Source organism: Lissotriton helveticus, chromosome 8, assembly GCF_964261635.1.
Source record: "Lissotriton helveticus chromosome 8, aLisHel1.1, whole genome shotgun sequence".
NCBI lineage: Eukaryota > Metazoa > Chordata > Amphibia > Caudata > Salamandridae > Lissotriton > Lissotriton helveticus.
The window spans coordinates 254016511-254040240 of NC_136069.1; the positions used below are offsets into that span (position 1 = coordinate 254016511).

Here is a 23730-nt window from a genome sequence, read left to right on the forward strand (position 1 = left end):
TGGACATCTACATGGGGGCATAGTAAAAATATAGAATTTCTTAAAAAATGCAAAGAACTAAAAGCAAGATTTGTTGTATATTTCTAATGAATGATCTTTGTTTAATTGCAAAGATCAGTACTGACAATGAATGCCTTCTCTGCATTCATTAGTGCTGCAGGGCTCCTCTTTCTACTTTGTTAAGTGTCATGAGGCTGCTGTTTCTGTGCATCACTTAATCAAATCTGCACATTGTGAAAATTTTGTTTTGGCACAGCGTAGGACGCTGTGTTCTTCCTCGTGCTGCTTCTACAAAGAAGTAATACAGCTGGTGCTATTCACTGAGCTGCCCTTCAGAAGATAAAAAATTGAGTTGACCATCATAGCAAGTCAATTGTTGGTCTTTACGGAATATGCACCACTATGCTCATATCAGACCTTATCACGCCAGTGCTTGCAAACTTTGAGGTCCTATTGTGTGAACTTTATTTACTCTCAACAACCTCCCAAATCTCAAGGAAGAACATGAACGGACTGTGTCTTTGATATGTGCTACACATATAAAGCTCCTGAGCTGAGGGTGCAGAATTTTAGGAAGGTACCCACGTGACAAGCTGATATTTCATACCAAGAGGTGAGATTTCAAGAGAAAACATTGACAGAATTTGTATTTTTCCTGAACGACTGTGCACATTTCAACAATTTCAGTATTGTACATTTTGTAAAATTGAGTTTTTATATCAGTTACCGTGACAGCAGCACACATTCCAGAATATAAATGTCTGTCACAATGTTGCACAAAACAAAAAATGCACAACACTCCATTTATTTTTATTGTTTAATGTAAACCCTTCTACCTATTGTATATACCTATTTTTTGTTATCAACCTACTGCAAATATCTACTTTTTGGACCATTATTGGCAATAGTTCATCATTTCATAATGCTGACATACAATTATTGCATGGTCCCACATGGCCACATGAATAAATATATATACAAAAAAAAGCTAAAAGCATATTTACAATATTGCATCCCGATCCACAGATATGTAAAACATTCATTTTGTGCAACCCATGTTGTTATATATCTCATATACCAATCCACCAAAGATATATGCCATGACATCTTTCATAGCATCTTAATACACCAACTTTTAGCCCAGATTTTCCCACAATTTCTCAAATTTCCTGTATGACCCTGATCTTAACCCTATTTAATTTACAAATTAAATGTTGAAAGGTTGGGATATCGCTAGACCACCATCTTTGAAGAATTAGCGACCGAGCTACCAAAACCAAGATATATATATATTATTTATGTGGTCGGTCTGCTATTAGATCTGGAGAATATCCCAACACAGCAGTCTGAATTGCTTCACTAATTTCATGTAAATTCACACAATTATTGGCACAACTTTGTAATAATGGCAAATACAAAGTTACACAATTTCATATATCACCATGTCTGTTGTCTAAAAGGCTATGACCTAAATAGAAAGCATATTTAGTTCTTTATTCCCTACCCTTTGCTTCCCTTTGCAACCAAAGGCAAATAATCCCTCAATCCCAAATGCACCATGTTTTGCCAAAAAGGTTGTGTCTGCACTCAGAACCTCTTAGAAGGGATACACAAAGGCCAGACTCTGATGCTTGAGTATAGAGACCCCGAACATTTACTTTTAGGAAACAGCAAAACTGCGGAAGTCTCCATGGATTTATCACACAAAGTGGCACATGTATGACGCAAGCCTCTAAGTTTGCATGGCTTTGTGTGTCTTCACAAATCTGGAGTGAGGCTGCGGTACCTTACTCTACGCATTGGAGGAGTTCCATATGAGTTGCGGTGTGTGTTCCTGAACAACTCCCATGGTTTTTTAAGCATTCCTACATTTACAAGGACTTGTAAACCTGGTAATGCATCAAAATCCAATGCCTCCCCAGGTGAGGCGTAATATCTTTATTTCTCCTTGTTTTCCCTCTGTCTACTTGTTCTGCATTCAGCACCTTCCTGCACAAAACAATCCTGCTTTCAACACAGGCACTTTCGCACCATGATGCAAGTGTGCCTGCATTGGTGATAGTCTGCCAAAATGGCGTCACACAAGGGGAAAGGACAGGCATGCACCCTGTTGGATAAATACAGCACATTCCTGCATTTTTTCAGTGACACAGGCAGCGCAGCAAGGTGAGTTGCTGTGCTGCCCTGCGCCTCTGATTTCATAAATATGCCAACTGGTCTCCTGTGTTGTTTTCTTTTTTCCACAGAAATTCGTTTTTAAACTAAACGATCCTCCAGCATCCTTCCATCTGAAAATAACCATGCAATTTATACTACTGAACTAATCCGTCCATTTTGTTTTCCAAAATATTAACCTGTGTTTTGAATGTATTCATATTATTCATAGGAAAATGATTTAGAGCATAAACGTTAAATGAAAGTCAAGCAAGGCATCTGCTGTCAATCTGGAACCCTACTGTGATAGCAAAATGCACTGTTAATCGAGAACTAAAATTTGTATTTACCATTGCAACTCAAGCAATAACAATACAAGCGGCTGTTAATTGTTCGGATAAATGAATCTATTGAACACATACGGCTATCCTCTACAAAAGATATATTTACCTGCCTTTGAAGAATATTACATTTTCACCCAGTTGAGTAGCTGCATCAAATGTCAGGTTTGCTTTACATTTTTCCTCCGCCACCAGCCGTCTTGGGAAAAAGTAGCGCATGTATCGATAGACGTATGGGTAATAATTTCCTCCAAAGAGCGACTCTGTTCCTAAATTAAGAGATATGTTATTTTCTGCTTTCTGTTATGGTTTTAACTTTCTTACTAGTCATTTCCTAAATTCATTTTACTTGATTTTTTGCGAGTTCAAAGGCAGATGCCCCATATATCAGTAATTCTTCAATTCACATAGGAGCTTATTTATGAGCCTGCTGTGCCGCCAGAGTGTCATTTTTTGCGATGCTCCGGTAGTGCAGATTGCAAAATCGTATCTATGAGGTCCTGCAAAGCCACTATGCGTGGATTTCAATCGCCTCATAGATATGGAGTAGGCAAGGCAGCGCAAATCACTGTGTTGCCTTACTCTGCACTCTGGAGGCTTTCCATGGGCATTACAGTGGGTTCTCCCATACAACACCCTTGGATTTTGATGCTGCCCCAGATTTACAAGAGCACATAAACCTGGGAAAGCGCCAAATACTTACGTCTCCAGAGCTGAGGCATTGTGTGTACAGATTTGCACTTTGTGAAAACAAACACATTTACATGGATACATACATGCATGCATACATACAACTATACATACATAAATAGATACCATACCATACATGTTCTGAACCATCTGCACATCCTCATTTGAGAGTGGAGACCCATCTGTGCTCCGTGACTGGTATGTTGGGTACATTAAAGATGAAGGGTTTGAAGAATGTGACAGTCCCAAGGAGTGCCCAAATTCATGAGCTGCCACAAGGTAAAGGTTGAATCCTGCATGGAAAAGGAAAATAAAATTAAATGTACACATGCCACGTTGCATATAACTACTATTTACATTTTCATAAGAGCTTTTTTTCAGAAACTGTAATTGTGTGTTATGCTGGCACCTAGTAAGCTTAGATGAATAGTGTTGTATGTTCGATTTTACACACAACTCCATCCTCAGAGTCTGGCCTTTGTGTATCGCTTCCTAGAGGCTCTGGGTGCAGCCACAGCCTTTATGGCAGAACATAGTACATTTGGGATTTAGGGATTATATGCCTTCGGGTGCAAAGGATAGCAAAGGTTAGGGAATATACTTTCTATTTCGGTCATAACCTTTTAGACTTCAGACATGGCGATGTAAGAAATTTTGTGCCAATAATTTTGTAAACTTGCAAGAAATTAGTGAAGTTAATAATATCAATTACATGAGAACAAATCCAAAAAGTAGATATTAACAGTAGGTTGAGAAAAAAATCCCAAAAATAGGTATTTAAAGTAGGTAGAAAAGTTAACATTTAAAAGTAAAAAACATGGAGTGTTGTTCATTTTTTGTTGTGTGCAACATTGTGACAGACCATTATATTCTTGAATGTGTGCTGCCATGACAGTATCTAATTTAAAAACTAAATTTTACAAAATTTACAATTCTGAAATTGCGTTCAGGAAAAAATTACAATTCTGCCAATGTTTGCTCTTGAAATATTCCCTCTTAGCATGAAATATCAGCTAGCCACGTGGATACTCTCCTAAAATTCTGATGCCCTCCTCTCATGAGTACTATATATGTAGCACATATCAACTGGCATTTAAGGCATCTGTGTAAAAGTCTGACTATGCACTTATAAGGAACAAATTGTGGTAAAAACCTGAAAATTCACTAAGGATTACTGAGTGCCAGTTACCCAGGATTACTAGGCAGCATAAAAGATACACTAAGGCTTATTGAATGAAGGTGCACATATTTGTGTGTACTGAGACTTTGCGAATGATGGTATGAATTTGAACATGAGCTGTTTAATAATTTGTAACAGTGAAAACCTGAAAACATACTATGGTTTTCTGTTAGTTTAAATGCTGCTATAATGGCTGCCAGTAGAGCTATTACTTCTATAGCCATGCCCTCCATATTTAATACACCTTTTAATCAATGCAACAGAATCTTGGTTGCAGTAGGAAAACAAATAAACCTAAAACACATATTTTCCAAGTTACCTACCGTTCAATTGAGTTGACCAGTTTTCATCTTCATCAAAATGCGTGTCACCTCCAATACCAACTCCTGGTCCAAATGCATGTGCCAGGGTTCCTCCTGGTCCATCAAATGCATACGAATCACCATGAGCTGCAATAGAAATCAAGAAAAGGAAGGCTTTTAAACAACTTTAGAAAGAAAAAAGAGAGAGGAAACATTCTCCCAAAAATAATCTCACTTACATCTTCTTGCAAAGTTGACAATGATATCAGCATTTCCAACATTGGAGGCAACAAAACTCAATGGACTGGCATCACTCCAGACCTTTAAAGCTGAAGAAATAATTGAATTGACTGTTGAGGAAGGCAGACTTGAAGTGTAGGAAGATATACTATGGAAAGAATGTATATGCCAAATAATTTAATTCTGTCAGGTTTACCAACATGAGTCATACAATTAAATGTATATGCTTATCAATTTCAACAATTGTTTTACAGGACTGATATAATAAATGTACACACTTTCATTGTTATTTGACATCTGACTAGACGGTCCACACAATATACATATCCTCTGTCGCCATACAAATGATTCAAAACTGGGGTAAATTACCAAGAAGGCACAACTATATTGACACAGTGACACCATTACTAAAGCTACTTCTGTACCCAACACAAGAACGTGCCTTATCTGTAGTGCCTATAATAAATAACAGTACCACCATGTTTATCATACACATTTGATATAGATGAATTCTAGGTGCTACTATTTGTGTTAATTCATTTATGTTGGTGGATGTATGTATGTGGTATTTGTATAGACTGAAAGTAGTTTAAAGGCAGTAGAGGGCTGTATTGGGTTAAAGGCAGAGATACAGTCAATGTCAGTCAATGAATGATTGGGTGGTAACTGAGCTCTGGGAGCAGCAGAGGGGCACTTCTGCGTTGTGAAGGATTGTTGATTAATGGAGCATGTTTTCAGATTTTCCTATATATAAGCAGGGTTAGAGAGGTCCTGATGGATACAGGAATATTATTCAACATCCTCAATGTAATGATGGAAAAGGCTTTTGCCTAACATCTCCTGATGTTACTATTGTGGAAGCTCAGATATCAGCTAGTAATCAGCCAAAGTGAAGTTCACTGATTGCCTTATTTTATGGTGTTGCCACGTTAAATTATAATTTTTGTCATGCTAAGCAGGACATTTGTAATAACATTTTAGGAATAGAAGTAAAGATTGTCAGCCATGACCATGAAAATTAATCTGAGTAAAAATCCTAATAACATGTATTTACCTCCATGTTTCCTATTTAGTTGCCACAAATTAATCTCCTAAATGTCTCTGGAAAACAGACTATCAATATCCTTCAATAAGTCTGGCATTGCCTAGAAATGTTATTCTGCAAATATTTCTCTTAAAACGTAAGGGTGTTCTGTTGGTACATCCTTGCAAAAGAATGAGTATCATGGATACTGGAAGAACCCACCCACCCTGCAAAAGCTCTGAACAAGTAGTGCCAGTTTGTATTTAAGGGCACCTCTAGATCACAAAAAATCACTATCACCTGTAGAGTCCCCAGGGTTCCATACTGTCTTTTGTCACTCTTAAACTTTACATGGTTCTGCTTGCTGTTCTATTCACAGATAAAGCATCAAGGTAGACCTTATATGCTGATGATACCCAACTCTACTTGAAAGGAGCCTGTGCTTCAGATATCCAACTTATCAAACACTGCATCATCCAGACCTGGTTGTACAGTGCCTACCTGATGGTCAACCCAACCAAGAATTCCTGTTTTATATTCAGAACAACAAACAAGATAAAGTACAAACCTGGCTCAGTGACATGAACCTTGACGAATTCACGCCCCAACTTTCGGTGAATGTCAAATCACTTGGATTTACCCTGAAGAATTGCTCAGATCATTTATTGACATATTTAGGCAAGAAACATGTTGACCGCTTGATAGTAATAAGCCACTAGAAACCATTGATTCTATTGGTGGCACGCACACTTTTTAACCAGGACAGGTGGACTCACTGAATGAATATTCTTTAGCCTTGAAATTTTCCTGATCCTTTTTTTGTCACTAGCACTCTCTACCCCAACACTCACCTGCTACACATCTACACCTATGGCCTACACAGGCACTTCACATATGGCTTTGGAAAAAGATCTCTGCCAAAGAGCCCACTAGAGGGTGCCCGTGGAGCACTGCAGAGCCGGCTGCTCGATGAGGAGCAAAATCCTATGATGAAGCATCACATTTGTTACAGTGTGTGAGGGCTCCTATTACAAAACGGAACCACCCTTCGGATTCCACTACTCCTGACCTGTTAGAACTCTAAGCACACACTTGTTAATTTCCCCCATAGGAACTGCATACCCATTCACATTCCAGTAATCGTTTGGAGCATATATGCTGGGCCCTTATGAACTCTTGATGCTCCCTTGTTCTAAAAGGTCAATTTTAAATTGCAATTCTGAAAATATCACTTTTAGAAAGTGTGAAGTAGAAACAGTCTAATGCACTTGTTAAAATGAAATAGTAAACCCATTCAACAATGTAAACCACAGTAAAATAGTGGTGTGTGCACCAGCAGAGGAGCGTCCGTCCAATCCTCCTGATTCGAATAGGAAGAAAAAAAAAACTCTGACCAAGTCCCGGTCTGCATGTGCACTACAAAAAGACACTCAAAGAGTGTAAACAGAATGTGAACAACACTTGAAACAACAGTATAATGACTTAAACAATTGAAAGTGAAATGCGAATGTACGTTTTCAAAGTAATCCTGTCTTCAAGGGTGCAGCAACCAAACTCCACCTTTGGCTCGTCAAATTCATGTTTATTCAACAAGAGAGACAGTCAACATTTCTTGCAAAACTTAAAGGTTCATACAAGTGCATTTCAGGCTTAACTGCTTAAGTGCGCCCATTGACCACTGGCCATCACGAGCACTACCTCGGTAGTGCTGTGCACGTCCGTTGGCTGACACGGCCCCGCCTGCGCAATCGAACGCCCGCACCGCGGCAGAATTGCCACCGTGGTAAACGGGTTAAAAAAATAGCCCTTCTTCAGGGGAATCTGTATACAATGATATGTATATCAATACATTCAGCGCAATACAAAATTACATGAATTACCGCAAACATCCCAAACAGTAAAGCTCAAAAAACCCAAAGTGCATACTAACCTAACCATTAGCTATGATGATAATCAAAAATGTCCAAGATTCCAAGAGTAAGAAAATGTACATGATGAATAGCAAAATAAACACATCAAAATTCATGCCGGCATTTAAATCAATATATCAAAACCTGGGGTGTAAAGAGTTTGGGGTCTGCAAAAGGGATAGCATGAACCAAAGTTGAAAACCAACCGAATTACGACCAAGAGTGTCCAAAACACAAAGGTGCATCTATGTGTGTAAAGCATACGTGTGCACTTGTGACATGCAGAGCAAACAAACAAAAAAAAAATAAATGAAAGATTGCTAAAAAGTGAATAAACAATATGAAGTGCAAATGGCGAAAGGGTGATCCACGTAAGGAGAAACCAGAGACTGCTGAGGTCCAAGAAACAACAAACATGTTGCATGACCAGAAAAGGTGCATCACCTGTACTATGTGGATTGGTCCGATGCATTGTCTTCTGAACCACCACTGCACACGGTCTTTGCACCTCAGTCGACGGCATCCTCGACGACGAATCTCCCATAGCACAGCTCTTCATTCATTGGAGCCAACGTATCGCCATTGCTGTGTAGATCAGGACCAGCACATCGCAACCACTCTGTGGATCGACACCGGCGAATTGCTTCAGCTGCACCCAGCATCTTCGACATCGTAGCAGCCGGGATCAAGGCACTTTTGTTCAGCGGTCCTCACTGGGTCCCTATTTCCGGCCTGCACTCCATCGAGGCCAGCCTGAACTTTTGACTTTGTCCTGGTCCGGCACCACCAGATGTCTCAAGAAAGCGCTTATTACTTCTGAGTGCTATTTTACAGTTCTAGTCAAATAATTTTTGTTGTTTTGGTCTTGTTTTATTTATTACATTAAGCTCTATTTTCCTAAGCTGGTGTGGAATCTTTTTGTATGGTGATTATACTGTTTTACCGTTTGAAGTGTTGCACAAATACTTTACACATTCCTTCTAAGCTTAGCCTGTCTGCTCTGTGCCGAGCTACCAGACAGTGAGCAACGGTTAATTGAGGGTTTGCCTGACACTTACCGCACCATGGATCGCGGTTGCAGTTTGAATGAGGTTCACACCCCAGTCAACAATTAACCCAATTTCTAACACCCGCTCACAAAGATTTGCATTGCAAAAGAGCCCAGAGCTGGTGAAGCTTGAATATTAAGCCCAGCAGCAATGATCCTTGGTTGGATCGGCTTGGCAGGTGTTTGGAGCCAAAAAGTTTCTAAGTCCCAGGTCTTCAGTCAGGGGTGGAAGGATGCGAGAAATTGGGTTACTGGTCAAGGGGGATGAAAACCTACTCAAGCAGCAACCTCAATCCTTCTCAGGGTGAAGTCACAAGTAAACACCACATTAATCTGTGCTCGGCCCTCTGGCAGCTTGGCACAGAGCAGCAACAATTAACTCAGAGGCAATTTGTAAAGTACTTATGCAACACTTCAAACAGTGATAGAGTGAAAATATAAACACAAAAAACATTCTACACCAATGTAGAAAAATAAATGTAAATTATAATAATAATATCAACAAAAGTACATTTTAATAAATAAATCAAGACCAAAATGACAAAAATCTAGTCCATAGAACCTGAAATATGCTGTTTTTTAAATGTCAGTGAATATGATGCCAAAAAGCAGAAACTGCCAACTAAAGCTGAAAGGGTGCTATTCTTAAACCTAACCATAAAAAGGGCCCCGTTTTAGATCCTAAAAATGTTAGATTGATAAATCGTATGGGTGTAGGGGAGAAAGTCTTTTGTAAACTAATTTTAAAAACATTAAAAGACAGGGCAGATGAGGAAGGATTAATAACTATGGAATAAAGTGTTTTTTAAGCCTATCATTCAACCATAGACCATTGTTTGAATTTATTGGCTGTTGCCAGGAAGGCAATCAATCTGAAATGTAATTTATTTTGTTGCTTTGTAGACTTTTAGGTGACCTTTGATTTTAGTGAATCGTGAGTTTATTTGGGCTGATCTGGATAAGTTAGGGATCTCAGTGGCCTACTGATTATACTAAAGGAACTCCACCAGGGGAATTGGGCGCAGGTGGAATTAGATAAGGATGGAGCTTTATCTGATATGATCCCGATATGGAATGGTCTACAGCATTATTTTTAAGAGACCTTCCAGAAATAATAAAGGGATCTGCCTCATTGCCCCCAACATTGGGGGGGCACCATATGCCGTGTCTGATTTACTCGGATGACTTAGCATGTATATGAGCCAAATCAGGCTCCAGAGGAAGCTAGATGCCTTTCAAAGGAACTGTAAGTCTAAGAAACTGGTGGTCAACATTAAAAAAACTGAACTTTTAGTATTTTATCAGAAGAGGAAAGTGCGTAACTTGTCTTTGGAGAGGATGCAGATAGATGAGGTGGAAACATACCGTTATTTGGACATACATTTCTCATCCAATTAAAAATGAAAATGCATTGTGAGTTTATGAAAACAAATGCCATACCTACCAGTATGGGTATAAACAAATTTAGGGTGGAATATGGTGGTCCTGGTTTGATTTCAGTCATTACCATTTTAAAGTATGGTGCAGGCAGAATGGTTGTAAGGTGCTGAAATATTATTCCTGAGTGGGAAGTATAATTGAGAAGTCTGATAATGGCCTTGAATATGCCCAAGTAAGTAATGGTACAGGCAGGAGGTCTGGCATTAGGACTGACTTTGTGGTTTTGCCTCTTGTCTTGGGTGTTTGAAATAAGTTGAGATCTTAAGGAATGAGAGAAACTGGGCTGCAAGCCTAAGAAAGACTTTGGGCCAAATTACGAGTCTGGCGGTCTTTGACTGCCTGACTCGCTGTGACACAGTGGTGGCTGTCCTACAGCCGCTGTATTATGAGGACCGCCACCGCTGCCCCAGCTGTGCCAGGGAACCGCCGTTCTCTGGCAGTGGCGCATAAGACAGTAGTATACAGTATGCATGGAGAGACCGCCGAGCATATTACGAGTTTCCCCACCACTAGTCTTTTTATGGCGGGGAGCCTGCCATGAAAAGGCAGGAGGTGGCGTAACAAAGGGGGCCCTACAGGGCACCCATAACTCCACCCCCATGGGGATGCATGCCTGGGGGCACAAAAGGTGCCCCGCTGTTTGCATACACCCCAAGTGCCAGCACCACATGGACTTCACAGTCGATGCCGTGCTCGAACTGCTTTCGCATTTCCATTGTAGTGCCCATTTTCAGGGCACCTACGTATGAATGGCAAAAGAAAAGCCCGCCAGAAATGAGTTTAACTCGTAATCAGGCAGGCAGACCATGCACGGCTTTGATGATGCTTTGAACCGGTGTAAAGCCAGCGCTGCACAACCAAAGTCTTAATCAGGCCCTTTGTCATCACTAAAAGAGTGCTATTTACCAGGCTCTTCCAGTTGTGATGTTGCACTTCTTCAAAAAAATCTACTGTACTCTTTTGGGACTCATGGCAAAATAATACAGCATTTTAGTATTTATCAGTACTGGAAAACCCTGTAATGAGGCAAAAGATGTAAGGTCTCGGATTGGGGTTCACCTTATGTATTTGAGGCCTGAGGTGGCCAAGAGACTAAAAATAAATGAGAGGTTATCTGGTTGTAGAATACAATTAAAATCTGATGATGCACATTGTTCTTGGAATGTTTGTTTTTGAGAAGGGGGTTTAGGAGATTTATAAAGCCAGTTTAAAGAAAATATGGAATATTGAATCGCTGGGAAGCTTCCAAATTTCTCTCACCTCTGCAATCTTAAGAGGGGACCTGTGCTAGAGGTGTTTCTTTTCTGAGCAAGTAGGAAAATATTGGACATTTTGTGATGGGGTAATGTTGCATCTTGGCATGGGAATTTTCTGTTTGGTTTAAGCAGAGCTGGAGTTTTATGCAGAGCTATAGTTGTTGTATCCTAATTAATTCTGGCATCTTTTTTAAAATGAATAATATTTTATGATGGATTTGAAGTACAAAGTCACAAAATGTAAGCACATTTTATGTTAATAATTTTATTTGTGGAGTATTTTATGTGCTAAGTTCTAAGGACTACAGTCTAAAAAACGTATTTATGATGATGATACAGAATTGGAGAAAAATAATGTATGAGTTTTGAAACTGGTGCAGAGGCTGGTAACTTCTTGTAGATCAAAAAGTTAAGTAAGAATCTCAGAAGGGCCCTCTCTCCAAGAGCAACACCTTAAGAAAATCACATCCATGACATCATACTTTCAGCTAGTCATTCAAATGTAAATTATTAACTTAGTAGTCAACAGTAGGCCCGATGTAGTAAAACATTGTATGGTCACAAACACTGCGATTTCTAAAATCACAAGGTTTGTGACCAAAAAAGGACATGTTGCAATATGCAAAGGACACACTGCGGGTCAGAAATGACTACCCCACACACAAATTCTCCTTTGCAACTGATTGTAATAGTCTAGAAAGAAGGAGTGTGAAGGGGGCATCGATGTCAACATGTTCTGTTAAGGTAGCTTTAAAAAATGGCTATTAAACAAAGTGAGTGCAGGAGCGGTAGTCTGTGGACCCTCGTAGGACTCCATCTGTATACTCCCATTCAACCACTCGGAATCTAAAAAGGACACCTGCCTCATAAATATTAATGAGGTAGATGTTTTTGCAATTTTTTGCAAATGGTTAGTTAACTTTTTGGAAGCTGAATTTATATCATCAAATTAACTCAGTTCCTCACCTGTAAGTCAGTGTATTCTTTGACCAGAGATTCTGTTGACCCAGGGGGCTGTAGTTGCTGACGTCTGGGACTCCACATCGAGGAGATTTCATAATTTCTAAGGTTTGAGAATCCAATGTCCCTGTTGCATTTAGATGGAAGAAAGCTTGCATTTGCTTGAGTCTGGCTGTCATAAAATCAGCACTCCTCTTGGTGCGATTTGTCAAATCTTCTCCCAGGTGGTAAAAATGTTCTAGATATTCCTGTTAATGATAAATGAAAGTGAATTGCTGCTGGCTGTTATCAGGAATCTATAAATGAAACAGTTCTGTTTTCAGGGAAATCAACAATAAGTCTGCATTTGTAGTTCTAAAATGACCTTCAATATTGACTGTAACGCTTAACTACAGTGAAAGAAGAACGGTGCATGCATGTATTGTCTGCAGTTCTGTTTACTCGGCATTCAGATGGCTACAGGACAGTTACAGCGGGGATTGTGGAATCCCTGTTTTCTGAAATAGGGCCTAATTACAACTTTGGCGGTGTGGCAGCAGAGCTGTCACACTGCCAAAGCTGTGTGAACACCGCCCGCCAGATTGCAGGTTTCCTCATGTCAGGCAGGTGGAGCGTTGGTGGTCCCACGGCGGTGCCTATTAAAAAGACATCGCAATGGGAGCACCAAAGACCATTCCTGCATGGCATGTACTTTGTAGTCCATGCAGTGCAGGAAAGGGGGTGCATGCACAAAGGGAGGCACAAAATGTGCCCCCTTGCATGCATCCTATCACCATGAGGACTCAGGGGGACCTATAGGCCACCCTTTGGTACCTTAGCAGCACTATTTTCATGGCAGGTTCACCATAATGAAAACTGTGGCGGTGAGAAAACTCATAATATGCTTGGTGGTGCGCAGCGGCACCACTAGCATATTCCTGGGCCAGACCACCGCACCACAGCAGACGGATCACAAATCGCAGGTGGTTGCAGAGGTTTTGTAGATGTTAGACCGCTGCACTCAAAATGCAGCAGTTGGTCTGCCAGTACCGCCACTCTACCTCAAGGACGGCAGTCCTATGGACCGCCATACTCGTAATCATGCTCATAGTGGCTTTAGTCTATATGGAGACCCAGCCATCTAAATAATTTCTCAACTTATCGACCTTATTGGGTTGGGACGTCGACGCTACACACTTTTCTGGGCTGCGTTCCTGTGTTATGTAGACTGCAGACAAATATATTTTAATACACTTCTCTCTTGTGGTGAATACGTCATACACCTGGAATTAACCTATTATAAATTGACACTCTTGCATATCATATTTGCCACTTCTCCCATGCACAATGCCATCTTTCTTACTTGAAGCACCACCAATGTACAACAGCAATGCAAATTCATAAAAAGCTAATAATTGCTCATCTTGGGCTGCCATTCGCTTTTTTGTAATGACTTACCTACGTGCGAGAACTCCATACAGATTCACCAAAAATGTATGAAGGTTACAAGAATATAGACCATGACAACAACTGTTGCTCTTAATGGTGCAAGCTAAGGGGCACAATTCATAAAGGATTTAAGAGTCAATAATAGGGTGTTCATGCATTACACTTTTATATAATCTTACATGCCTTTCTGAATTTAACCTAAAACATCCTGTAGTACGCTGGTATGTACTCTTACACGCCTTCCTTAATTGACCCCAACACGTTCTGTAGTACTCTTTTATGTACTCCTACATGCTTTTTTGAATTGGCCTCAGAACGGTTCAATGTACTCTAGTATCTACTCTTAAATGTGTTTCTGAATTGGCCATAAAATCTGCCGTAGTACTCTTATATGCCTATGCATATTGGCCTAAAAATATCCCTTGGTACTCTTATATGTACTCTTGAGGATCACTGACACAATATCAAGGTAAACTGATATTGTGTCAAACATATTGTTTATCAAAATATTGTGTCCCTATATACTATTTTATGATAAATAAAAAATTATCATATATATATATATATACATATATATATATATATATATATATACATATATATATATGTATATATATATGTATATATATATATATGTATATATATATATATATACATATTCAATTATCACTCTGTGGTGCTTTCCGGCACCGGACGAGATACAGAAAAACTTCAAATGCGCTGATTCTGCTTGATTCAGAAATTCATTTATTTTTCCAGTTTTGAAAAGGTGCAATGGCAGTAAGATGCGTTTCGGCCAACGCAGTGGCCTTGATCACATGAGCGCATGACGGGCTAGTGAAACAGATATATGTGGCCCACATACCACATGATAGTTAGTCAGCTGACACAATGGACATGGAAAAATCCTATGACTAAATGAAGTTTGGAATCATACCAAAGTGCACCGGTAAAACGAATTACCTTAATATGTAAACATTGCGAAATACATGTATAAATACAGGGAAATGATGAAATGATGAAAAACATGTTCTAGGGGCAGAATAAGTATTAACAAAACTATATTCAAATGAAAATTCATTGATGTTGAGTATGAATACGACCTGCCATGCATAACATAACATTTAAAGTGTACAAATGCAGTTATAGATTATGTAAACATTAAGGACATGATGAGCGTGAGTAGGAATTTAAAAACAGATGATGTTAGACAATTCTCATATTTCCCAGTAATGGTGTTAAGTATAAAAGTGCAAATATGAAAGTACAAATACTGATATGAAAATAGGATTCAATAAACTTAATGTAAAGATATCAAAACAATTGGTTATCAAAAAAATGGTAAAACACTGTCCAGTCTAAAGTGCTGTGTGCTGACATAAAAATGTGTACAAAAGTGTAAAATCGTGCAAAGGTACTTTTGGTGAGACTAAAAAGAAAGTGAAAAGGGCAGCTGAAAAACTGAATATTAAATCTTGCGTAGACCAAGGTGAATGGTCTACTCCCTGTCATCCTGAAAGTAAACTCCAGATCCAAACTGAATGATGTCCCAAAAACCTTCTTGTTGTGTCCTGATAAATCAGTATATCATTCTGACTTAGGAAAGCTAGACAGAATGTCATGTACACATATTGCGGAAGGGCAATCAAATACAGTGCAACAATCCCTAAACACAATATCATAGTTAAATAACTAAAACCACCATTTATGAGATATGAATAAGAACCTAGGTTTAAAAATTATACATTATACAGACGAACAACCAAATACAGTAGCAGAAAAAGATGTAAGCTAGAAAAAGGCTATGCAACACTACAGGAAATGATGTAAATCCTCACATATATTCAGACCTAGGGGAGCCTTAGTATCGAGTTCAATGATGTATTCAGTTTCCAACTGTCTAAGCTTTTTCTCCTGATTCCCACCTCTTTAGTTAGTGGGCACACTGTCAATGACAAAGTATTGGAGCACATTGAGATTGTTGTTGTGTTCCAATTTGATGTGTCTCGCCACAGGATATGTCGGATCTGAATTGACAGTGGAACGGAGGTGTTACGTGTGAAAACCTGAAGTTTAGTGCTGCCGACGTAGCACAACCCACAAACACACTTCAAAAAAATAGACAGCGAACTCCGTGCGGCACGTGTAGTGTCCCTTGAGTTTGATAGATGTATCTGAGAAAGTGGACAGACAAGATGTAGTGTTCTCCCCAAACTTGCACGCACGGCAAGTGCTGCACTTGAAGAAACCATTTTTGAGTGTGAGCCAGCTGCTTTTACTGTCTAACTCTGGCTGGTTTTAACTAAATCACTGCACATAGAGTAGGCTTTACGGTATGTGAAGTTGGGTTTGTTGGGTAATATCTGTTGGAGTGTGATGTCAGTGAGCACAATGGGCCATTGTGTGCTGATAATGCTCTTAATAGCATTGGACTGCTTACTGTATGTAGAGATGAACCTGCATGGCACATCTCCTGTCTTCTCACCATGCCCGCTTGCATCGACCACTGTGCACGGAGAGATCGCTATACTGGTAGGCTTGCTCGTATGTTTTTTTTGTTTGTTTTTTATTTCAAAAACCTTTATTGAGATTATGCACAGTACAGTATTACCTTCATCTCAGTCCGTAATGTACAGTTGTACGTACATATTCATTGTCTCAATACGTGTCCATTTCTAATTAACAAACCCAACTCCCCTCATCCCCCCGCTTGTAACATTACGTACTGCGGCATACCCAGTACTACTGAGTCTGGTGCATTGCGGTGCCTTGGAAGTGTACTGTCCATCCTTCTGTACGGCTATGCCCTGTGCACATTACATTAGTTTCCCATACGTGTTCCACCATCATGGCATAGGGCAGACAAATGCATTGACACACAGTGTACCCCCCCCCCAGGCCTTCCCATAATGCCCTATAGGGGCCATGTCACTCTGTGCCTTCCCTCTCGTCTACTCCACTTTCCGGTACCTCCGCCACCTCCCCCTGTTCTGCCTCATTGCTTGCACTCTGCGACTGGAGATAGGCTACCAGGGGCCCCCAAACATCCTTAGGACGGGATTTAATTGGTAGTAGGTCTGCATAATTGTGCAGTTGTTCCTGCCAAGTGGTTAAGTCCTGCAACCCGTCTTTAAATTTAGGTGCTTGGTCTCTTCCCCACCTACAGGCTACTCTCCTTTTTGCAATCAATGTTCCCATTGCCAGAAATGTCTTGTGTACCATCCGTATATCGTGGGTCAGGCCCAGGAGACCTATGAGCTGGGACATTGGAACCTGCACACCCAACATTGCTGACAGACCGTCAAATACCACTTCCCAGTAATTTCCACTCTCGGGCACTGCCATGCCAAGTGCATAAAGTCTGCGCCTTCTCTCCCACATCGTTCACATCTGTCTGGCCTTAGTCGGAACCTGTGCAGTTTAACTGGGGTGTGGTACAGGCGATGTAGGAATTTGAAATGTATAAGTCGTAACCTGCTACTGCCAGTGATTGCTTCTGTCTGTGTACAGCACATTTCTCATTGGTCATCCGTTAGTAGTTCTCCCACTTCACTGTCCCACTCTGCTCTGGCCCGCAGGGGCTGGGGAGGGGAGTAACTCCTGACCTGTCTATATAACAGGGAAATGACATGTGAGGGGGCCTCCGTTTGCAGTAGAGCGTTTAGTGGCGCGAAAATATCGGGTTCCACTGGAAATGTCTGGGTGACTGCTTTCATGCTCTGTCTGAGTCTAGTGTACATGAATGTATCCATAATTGTGGGCGTGTGCTCTCCAAAAAACTGCTCTTTGTTGCGGAACTGTCCCCCCATGTATAGGTCCCCTCAAGTGCTGTACTGCAACTTCCTTAGTATTCTGCCTCATAACCCCTCATATGTAACCTGCAACAGTGGACTGCGCAGCAGCGGCATCCTGGGGGAGTACATTAATGGGACTTCCGTCTTATGCGCCAACCAATGCCAAGCCGCCACGGTGCAGTCCACCATGGAAGGGTCATGACCCCGTCCCCTCACCTGTGTAAATAGGTAGCCCTCCGGGGGCGTAGGCGCCATATATCCATCCTCTACCGACAAGTGGGCCATAAAGGGTGGTGGGTGTATCCAATAGAGAGCGAAATGCGCCTGTGCGCAGTAGTAGTATTGCTCGAAATTGGGAACATCAAATCCCCCCTGTCGATACGGTATCATCAGTGTCGCTAAGTTCAACCTTGCCTGTTTCCCCCCCATATGAGTCGCACCAGGGTATGGAAGAAAAAGCTGCCAGGGTGGTAAGGTATGTTGACAAATAAATATAGAAATTTAGGTAAGATCATCATCTTGATGAGGGATATCCTCCCTGCCATCGAGAGAGGCAGCTTTATCCATTTGGATATGCTGTCCTTAACCTTATCAATTGCCTTACCATAGTTGGTGCGCATTAGTTCGTCCTTGTCCCTGGCAATGTGTATTCCTAAATATTTAAAGTCTTCCATATCCCACTGCAATGGGTAATCCAGTTGGTGCCGAGCAATCTTACTGGTCAGAGGGAAGATCGCCGACTAAGCCCAATTTATTTGAATCCCCGGTATAGCCCCGAATTTAGTGATTCCCCTCAAAACCGGATTTACATTTTCTTGGGGTTAATGTATGTATAGTATTATGTCGTCCGCATATAGAGAGATAAGGAGTTGCCTGGCCTGGTACACCAGTGCTCTGTGCTTGTGGTGTTGTCAGTATCGCGGCCAGGGGTTCAATTGCGAGCGCGAATAAGACTGTGCGACAGCGGGCAGCCCGCTCTCGTGCCCCTAGAGATAGGAAAACTGGCCGATCTGGTTCCGTTCAGTAAAACCGAAGTCCGTGGGCTGCTAAACAGGAGCTTCACCCAATTAAGAAAGGTGTTTGGCATTTCCCATATGACTTAGTGTACCGATCAGGTAGTCCCATTCTACTGAATCAAATGCTTTGGTGGCATCTAAAAAGACTGCCACCGCCGCAGAATTTGGGTCTATATCTTGCATCACTGCCAGTAAAGTCTTGAGATTGTGGGACGTAGCTATATTAGGGACGAAGCCCGCCTGGTCAGGTAAAACCAGCCTCTCCATCAGGAGGTTGAGCCTGGTCGTCAGCACCTTAGCTAGTATTGTAGTATTGTAGTATCGCAGTTCAGCAATGATAATGGACGATAGGAGTCGCAAGAGGTTGGGGACTTTCCTGGCTTTAATAATGTAACTATCTGGGCCTCTCTCATGGTGACTGGTAGTCTCCCCTCCTCCAACGCCTCGTAGTACACTGCCTTAAGAAACGGAGTCAGGGTTGTCACATATGCTTTATAAAATTCTACTGGCAGCCCGTCCGATCCCGGCACTCGCCCTGATTTCATATGCATAATTGCTTCCTTAATCTCGTCCAGCTCCAGTTCCAAGTTAAGGAACTTTTTCTGGGTGTCCCCCAGCCACGCCAGGGCTGTATCTTCAAAATACCATTGCAGGTCTAGTGGGGGTCCCCTCAGTGAGTAGTAAAGTGCTTTGTAGTAGGCAACAAATGTGTTCAATTGCTCCGGCAGGTTCCTGTGTGGTTGTCCCTCCTCATCCTGTATCTCTACTACGTAGTTCGCAAACTTAGGGGGTCGCACCGCATTCGCCAATGCCCTCCCTGGTTGGTCACGTTCCCCATATATCCGCGCCACATGAGCCTTCCCCCTAAACTTACACTCTCTTTCAGCTGCCTCCTCATACTCTGTCATTTTAGAGCGTATTGTGGCCCTAGTAGCTCCCACCTCGCCCCCTTCCGATAGTTCCCTCTCGAGGATCTTAATTTCCCCTTCCAATTTATGCAAGCTTCTGCGCAGGTCTCTAAGGATACCTCCCCCCTTCGAAATGCACCATCCCCGCGTCGTGACTTTAAATGCCTCCCATACTGTTGTTAAGCTGGACACTGAGTTTACGTTACGTTAAAAAAACTCCTGAATGTCCTGCTCCATCTCGGCTTTAAATACTGAGTCTTAGAGGTGTAGTGGGTTGAGTCGCCAGTTAAGATATGGGGAATTATTGACTGGTGCCTGTAGTGTAGTCATAACCGGTGAATGGTCAGAATATGTGAGGGCCAGATGAGCTGTCCTCTCCACCTAGTGCGCCATACCCATTGACACAAGTACATAGTCCAGCCTGGACCAGGATGAGTGCACAGCAGAATAATGTGTTCCTTCTCTCAGTGTGGGGTATTTGTATCTCCACGTGTCTAGCAGGTGGCCGGTAGTTATGATATCCTTAAATGTCCTTTGCAGGGTGGTATAGTGTGTTGGGCTGACACGTGACCTGTTGTTCATCGGGTCGCCGACTGTGTTAAAGTCCCCCCACCAGATCACATAGCTTGTACCAATCGTCTGGATCCTACCCCACACCTCGAGCAGGGCATGTGTGTCGTCCGTGTTTGGTCCATAGTAATTGGCAAATGTTACATCATGGGAATTCAGTCTCCCCCAGAGCAAACAATATCTTCCATTAACATCTAGTTCCACGCCCCCCTGCACAAACTGCACCCCTTTTTTAATAAGACTAACTACCCCTCCAGAGTAGCTAGCGTATGATGCAAAACAGTGATGGGATGCCCACTTTGTTGCGAATTGGGGCTGACTCCTCGGGGCCAGATGAGTTTTCTGTAATAAGGCCACCTGGACATGGTGTCTGTCTAGATACCCAAGCACCTGTCTCCTTTTCCTTGGATCGTTCAGTTCCTGTACATTCCAAGCTAATACAGTAACCTCTTTTACAGTATGTGTACTCTCAGCCATTGTCCCAACTCCTGCTAATGCCTAGTACATTAAAGCCGTAGTCATTGTCCAATCGTACTGCAATTATGCTCCCTGAATCCCACCACCCTCCCCCACCCACACCGGCTCCCCCAACTCGCCGGGCATGTATTCCCTCTCCCCCTTCAAAATTAAAAGTCAAGTAAAGTCTCTCCCACTCCTGGGGGAAACTAAGGGGTTCGCCCTCGTACGGGGGACACTAGGGGCCCACACACACCACTCTCCTCCTCTATTTCACCCACCCGCAGCACCACTGTCTCCAGCTGGCTACATTAGCGGTAGAGGAGGCGAGTGTCCAGGCGGAATCAGTATAACAACATTAACACTGGTAATACGTCACCAACTTGGAGATAGTCACTGAGGGCATGTCAGCAGCGTCAGGCCATAGAACGCTAGCCCGTGCCAGTTCCTTCAGTCTGGGTTCGACATGGGTGAGTGGGACCTGGAACGTCTGCACGCCTCCGCCTCCTGGGATGCTGCTCACCGGTTCTTCTTGAGGTATTCTTCGGCTTCTTGGGGGGTAGTGAAAAAATGTTGCTTCCCTAAGTGAGTGATCTTGAGTGTCGCTGGATACATCATTGCGTAAGGGATATCTTGTGCCAGTAGTTTTTTCTTCACTGCGGCATATTTGCATCGGGCCTCTTGAACCGCTTGCGTAAAATCTGGAAAGAACGCCAGGTTAGTGTTCTCATATCTCACTTGTTTCTTTTATCGGGCCAGGCGTAGCACTGTATCCCTGTCTCGATAGTTTAGGAATCAAACTATTACAGGCCCGGGCGGTGCTCCTGGTGGCGGGCGCACTGTTAAGGAGTGGCGAGCCCTCTCCATGGCCATGTGGGCGGAAAAAGCTTCTCTGCTGAACAGACCGACAACTAGTTTTTCCATAAAGTCTTCCATCCGGCCCATGTTGGTCGATTCCGCCAGCCCCAGGACTCGAACGTTATTTCTCCTGGAGCGCGCCTCCAAATCTTCGTTCTTATCTGCGACCAATTTTAGCAGTTTGACCATTTGGAGAACTTGCCCTCGCGTCGCTGTTGCTCCGTCCTCCAGTTCCGACACTCTGGTTTCAGCATCTTTAATTCTCCGATCATGCTGTTCAAGTTTGTTCACCACAGAGTCCATTCTGGCATTCATGTTGTCTATTTCCCTTATTGATTGATGTGAGGCTATGTCTCATGCCTAGCAGGATTGCTTTCCAATCCTCCTCCTGGTGCTCCACTGGGTTTGTGTCCCTCTGCTCTACTGAGCTCGACCGCTGCCCTCTGCGGGTGTCAAATGAAAGTTTGGCTTGTTTGGCTTCTGTACGCCCAATACTGTGAGTCCTCCGTCGCCCACTGAGCAGAGCTAGGTATAAAGCGCCTCCGTGCGCTACTGGCGCAGTGTCACTTCCTTCCCTTTGTCTCCCACTTCTGAATCATATTGCCCGCCACTGCTGTGCGCGGGGCCCGCCAGCCACGTTGTCTCACTTGGTACCACCGGGGCACGCTGTTATTGTATGTATCTTGCCTCCAATGCCCAGGCCCCCCACTGAGCAAGCCACGTGGGAGTTCGGCTCAGATTGCCTTTTGAGTCTCCCTGCGCAATTACCTCTTGTACCTTTGGGGTGCGCCTCTGAGGTAGGGGGTCTAGCAATCCAGCGTTGGGTGGACACTGTCCTCCTGAACCACTGCCGATATGTGAGTCTCCAGCTTCGGGCACGCACTATCTCACATCAAGATGTGGCTTTTAACTAAAGCATAGGAATCTTGGCCCTTCTCCTGCTGCTTGCCTCGTTCCCTGTCTGCGCTGCCGTCTGGGGTTACAGCCGCTCCATCGCTTGTCCTGACCTTGTAGCGCTGTGCACAGATCTTCTGTGGTTGGGACGGGGCCCCACACTCAAGCTCCCACAATCTCCGACAGTGACTTATATGAGAAAATGGCAGCCACTCAGTCCCGCAATGGCGCCCGCCCTGGTGGTATTGGCAGAGTTCAGAGATGAGGCTGTATTTCTCCCTCAGGGCACCTCCACATATTTATCAGGGCTTCGATGTGTCCCCCACGCACTGATCTATCTCTCCCCCGTAGGCTCCGATCACGTCATCCTGGTGACGGGCGCGGGAGCCCGCTGCCACCTCACTGCTATTCCCCCAACAATATTCCTCCTTACAGCGCTGCAGCCTCCCGGGCAATGCGCCACTAGTTACAGCTCGCCGCTACCTCAGTTGTGTGGCTCATGTGCACCGCTCGAGCCCGCATCCACAGAGGCTCGGGCCTCTATTTCTTCCATGACTCCACCTCCAGCAGGGCCCAGTCTCCAGCAGGGCCCAGTCTCCCCCAGTCTCCCCAGTCAGCCGCAGTGTGTCTCCAGAGCTCCGCCACTGCCGGTCGCTCGAAGATTCACGGCTCCGTTCTCAGCTCCTGAGCGGTAAGAGTTGCATCAAGTCGGGCAGCGTTATCTTTTCTCTCCTTGAAGGCTAATGTAGGGCAAGTTATTCATACCAGGACAGGATTATGATTATTTGTCCGCCCAAACTGGCAGGAGCCTTACCAGCGCGCAGCCATTCCGGTCGTGCGCCCTCTAGCACCCCCCGGCTTGTTCGCAGGTTTGAAATATAGCTGCCTATCTTTGCTGTTTGCCTGTCTCATGGCTATGTCCAATTTATCAGGATCATAGCCTCTCTCCATCAGCCTGACCTTGGCAGCCTGTTGTGGTGCTACCAGTGTGTCATTGGTACTGCATGCTCTGCGTATACGCAAGAATTCACCGTAGGGGAGACTCGAGATAGTGTGTTGCGGGGGTGAAAACTTGAGGCATGCAGTAATGCATTGCCAGCTGTAGGTTTTATGTACAGACATGTTTCATTGGTTCCCTTGTCAATGTACACTGCAATGTCTAGGAAATTGATGGTGGTAGAATCAATGTGTGCCGTGAAGTAGAGGTTATAGTTGTTTTGGTTGATGACATCAACAAAATTGCATGCCTGTGTGCGTGGGC

General features: G+C 43.0%; 1 protein-coding gene across 1 annotated transcript in view; it reads right to left on the reverse strand.

Moving 5' to 3' along the window:
• LOC144771588 (matrix metalloproteinase-20-like) overlaps positions 1-23730 on the reverse strand; it is a 142346-nt gene that overhangs the window by 78577 nt on the left and 40039 nt on the right. Inside the window, exons 2-6 of the mRNA XM_078655973.1 lie at positions 12552-12793; positions 4907-5055; positions 4689-4814; positions 3317-3478; positions 2605-2764 (exon numbers count right to left, since the gene is read on the reverse strand). Coding sequence (XP_078512099.1) covers positions 2605-2764; positions 3317-3478; positions 4689-4814; positions 4907-5055; positions 12552-12793 — 839 coding nt within the window. The remainder of the gene's footprint in view (positions 1-2604; positions 2765-3316; positions 3479-4688; positions 4815-4906; positions 5056-12551; positions 12794-23730) is intronic.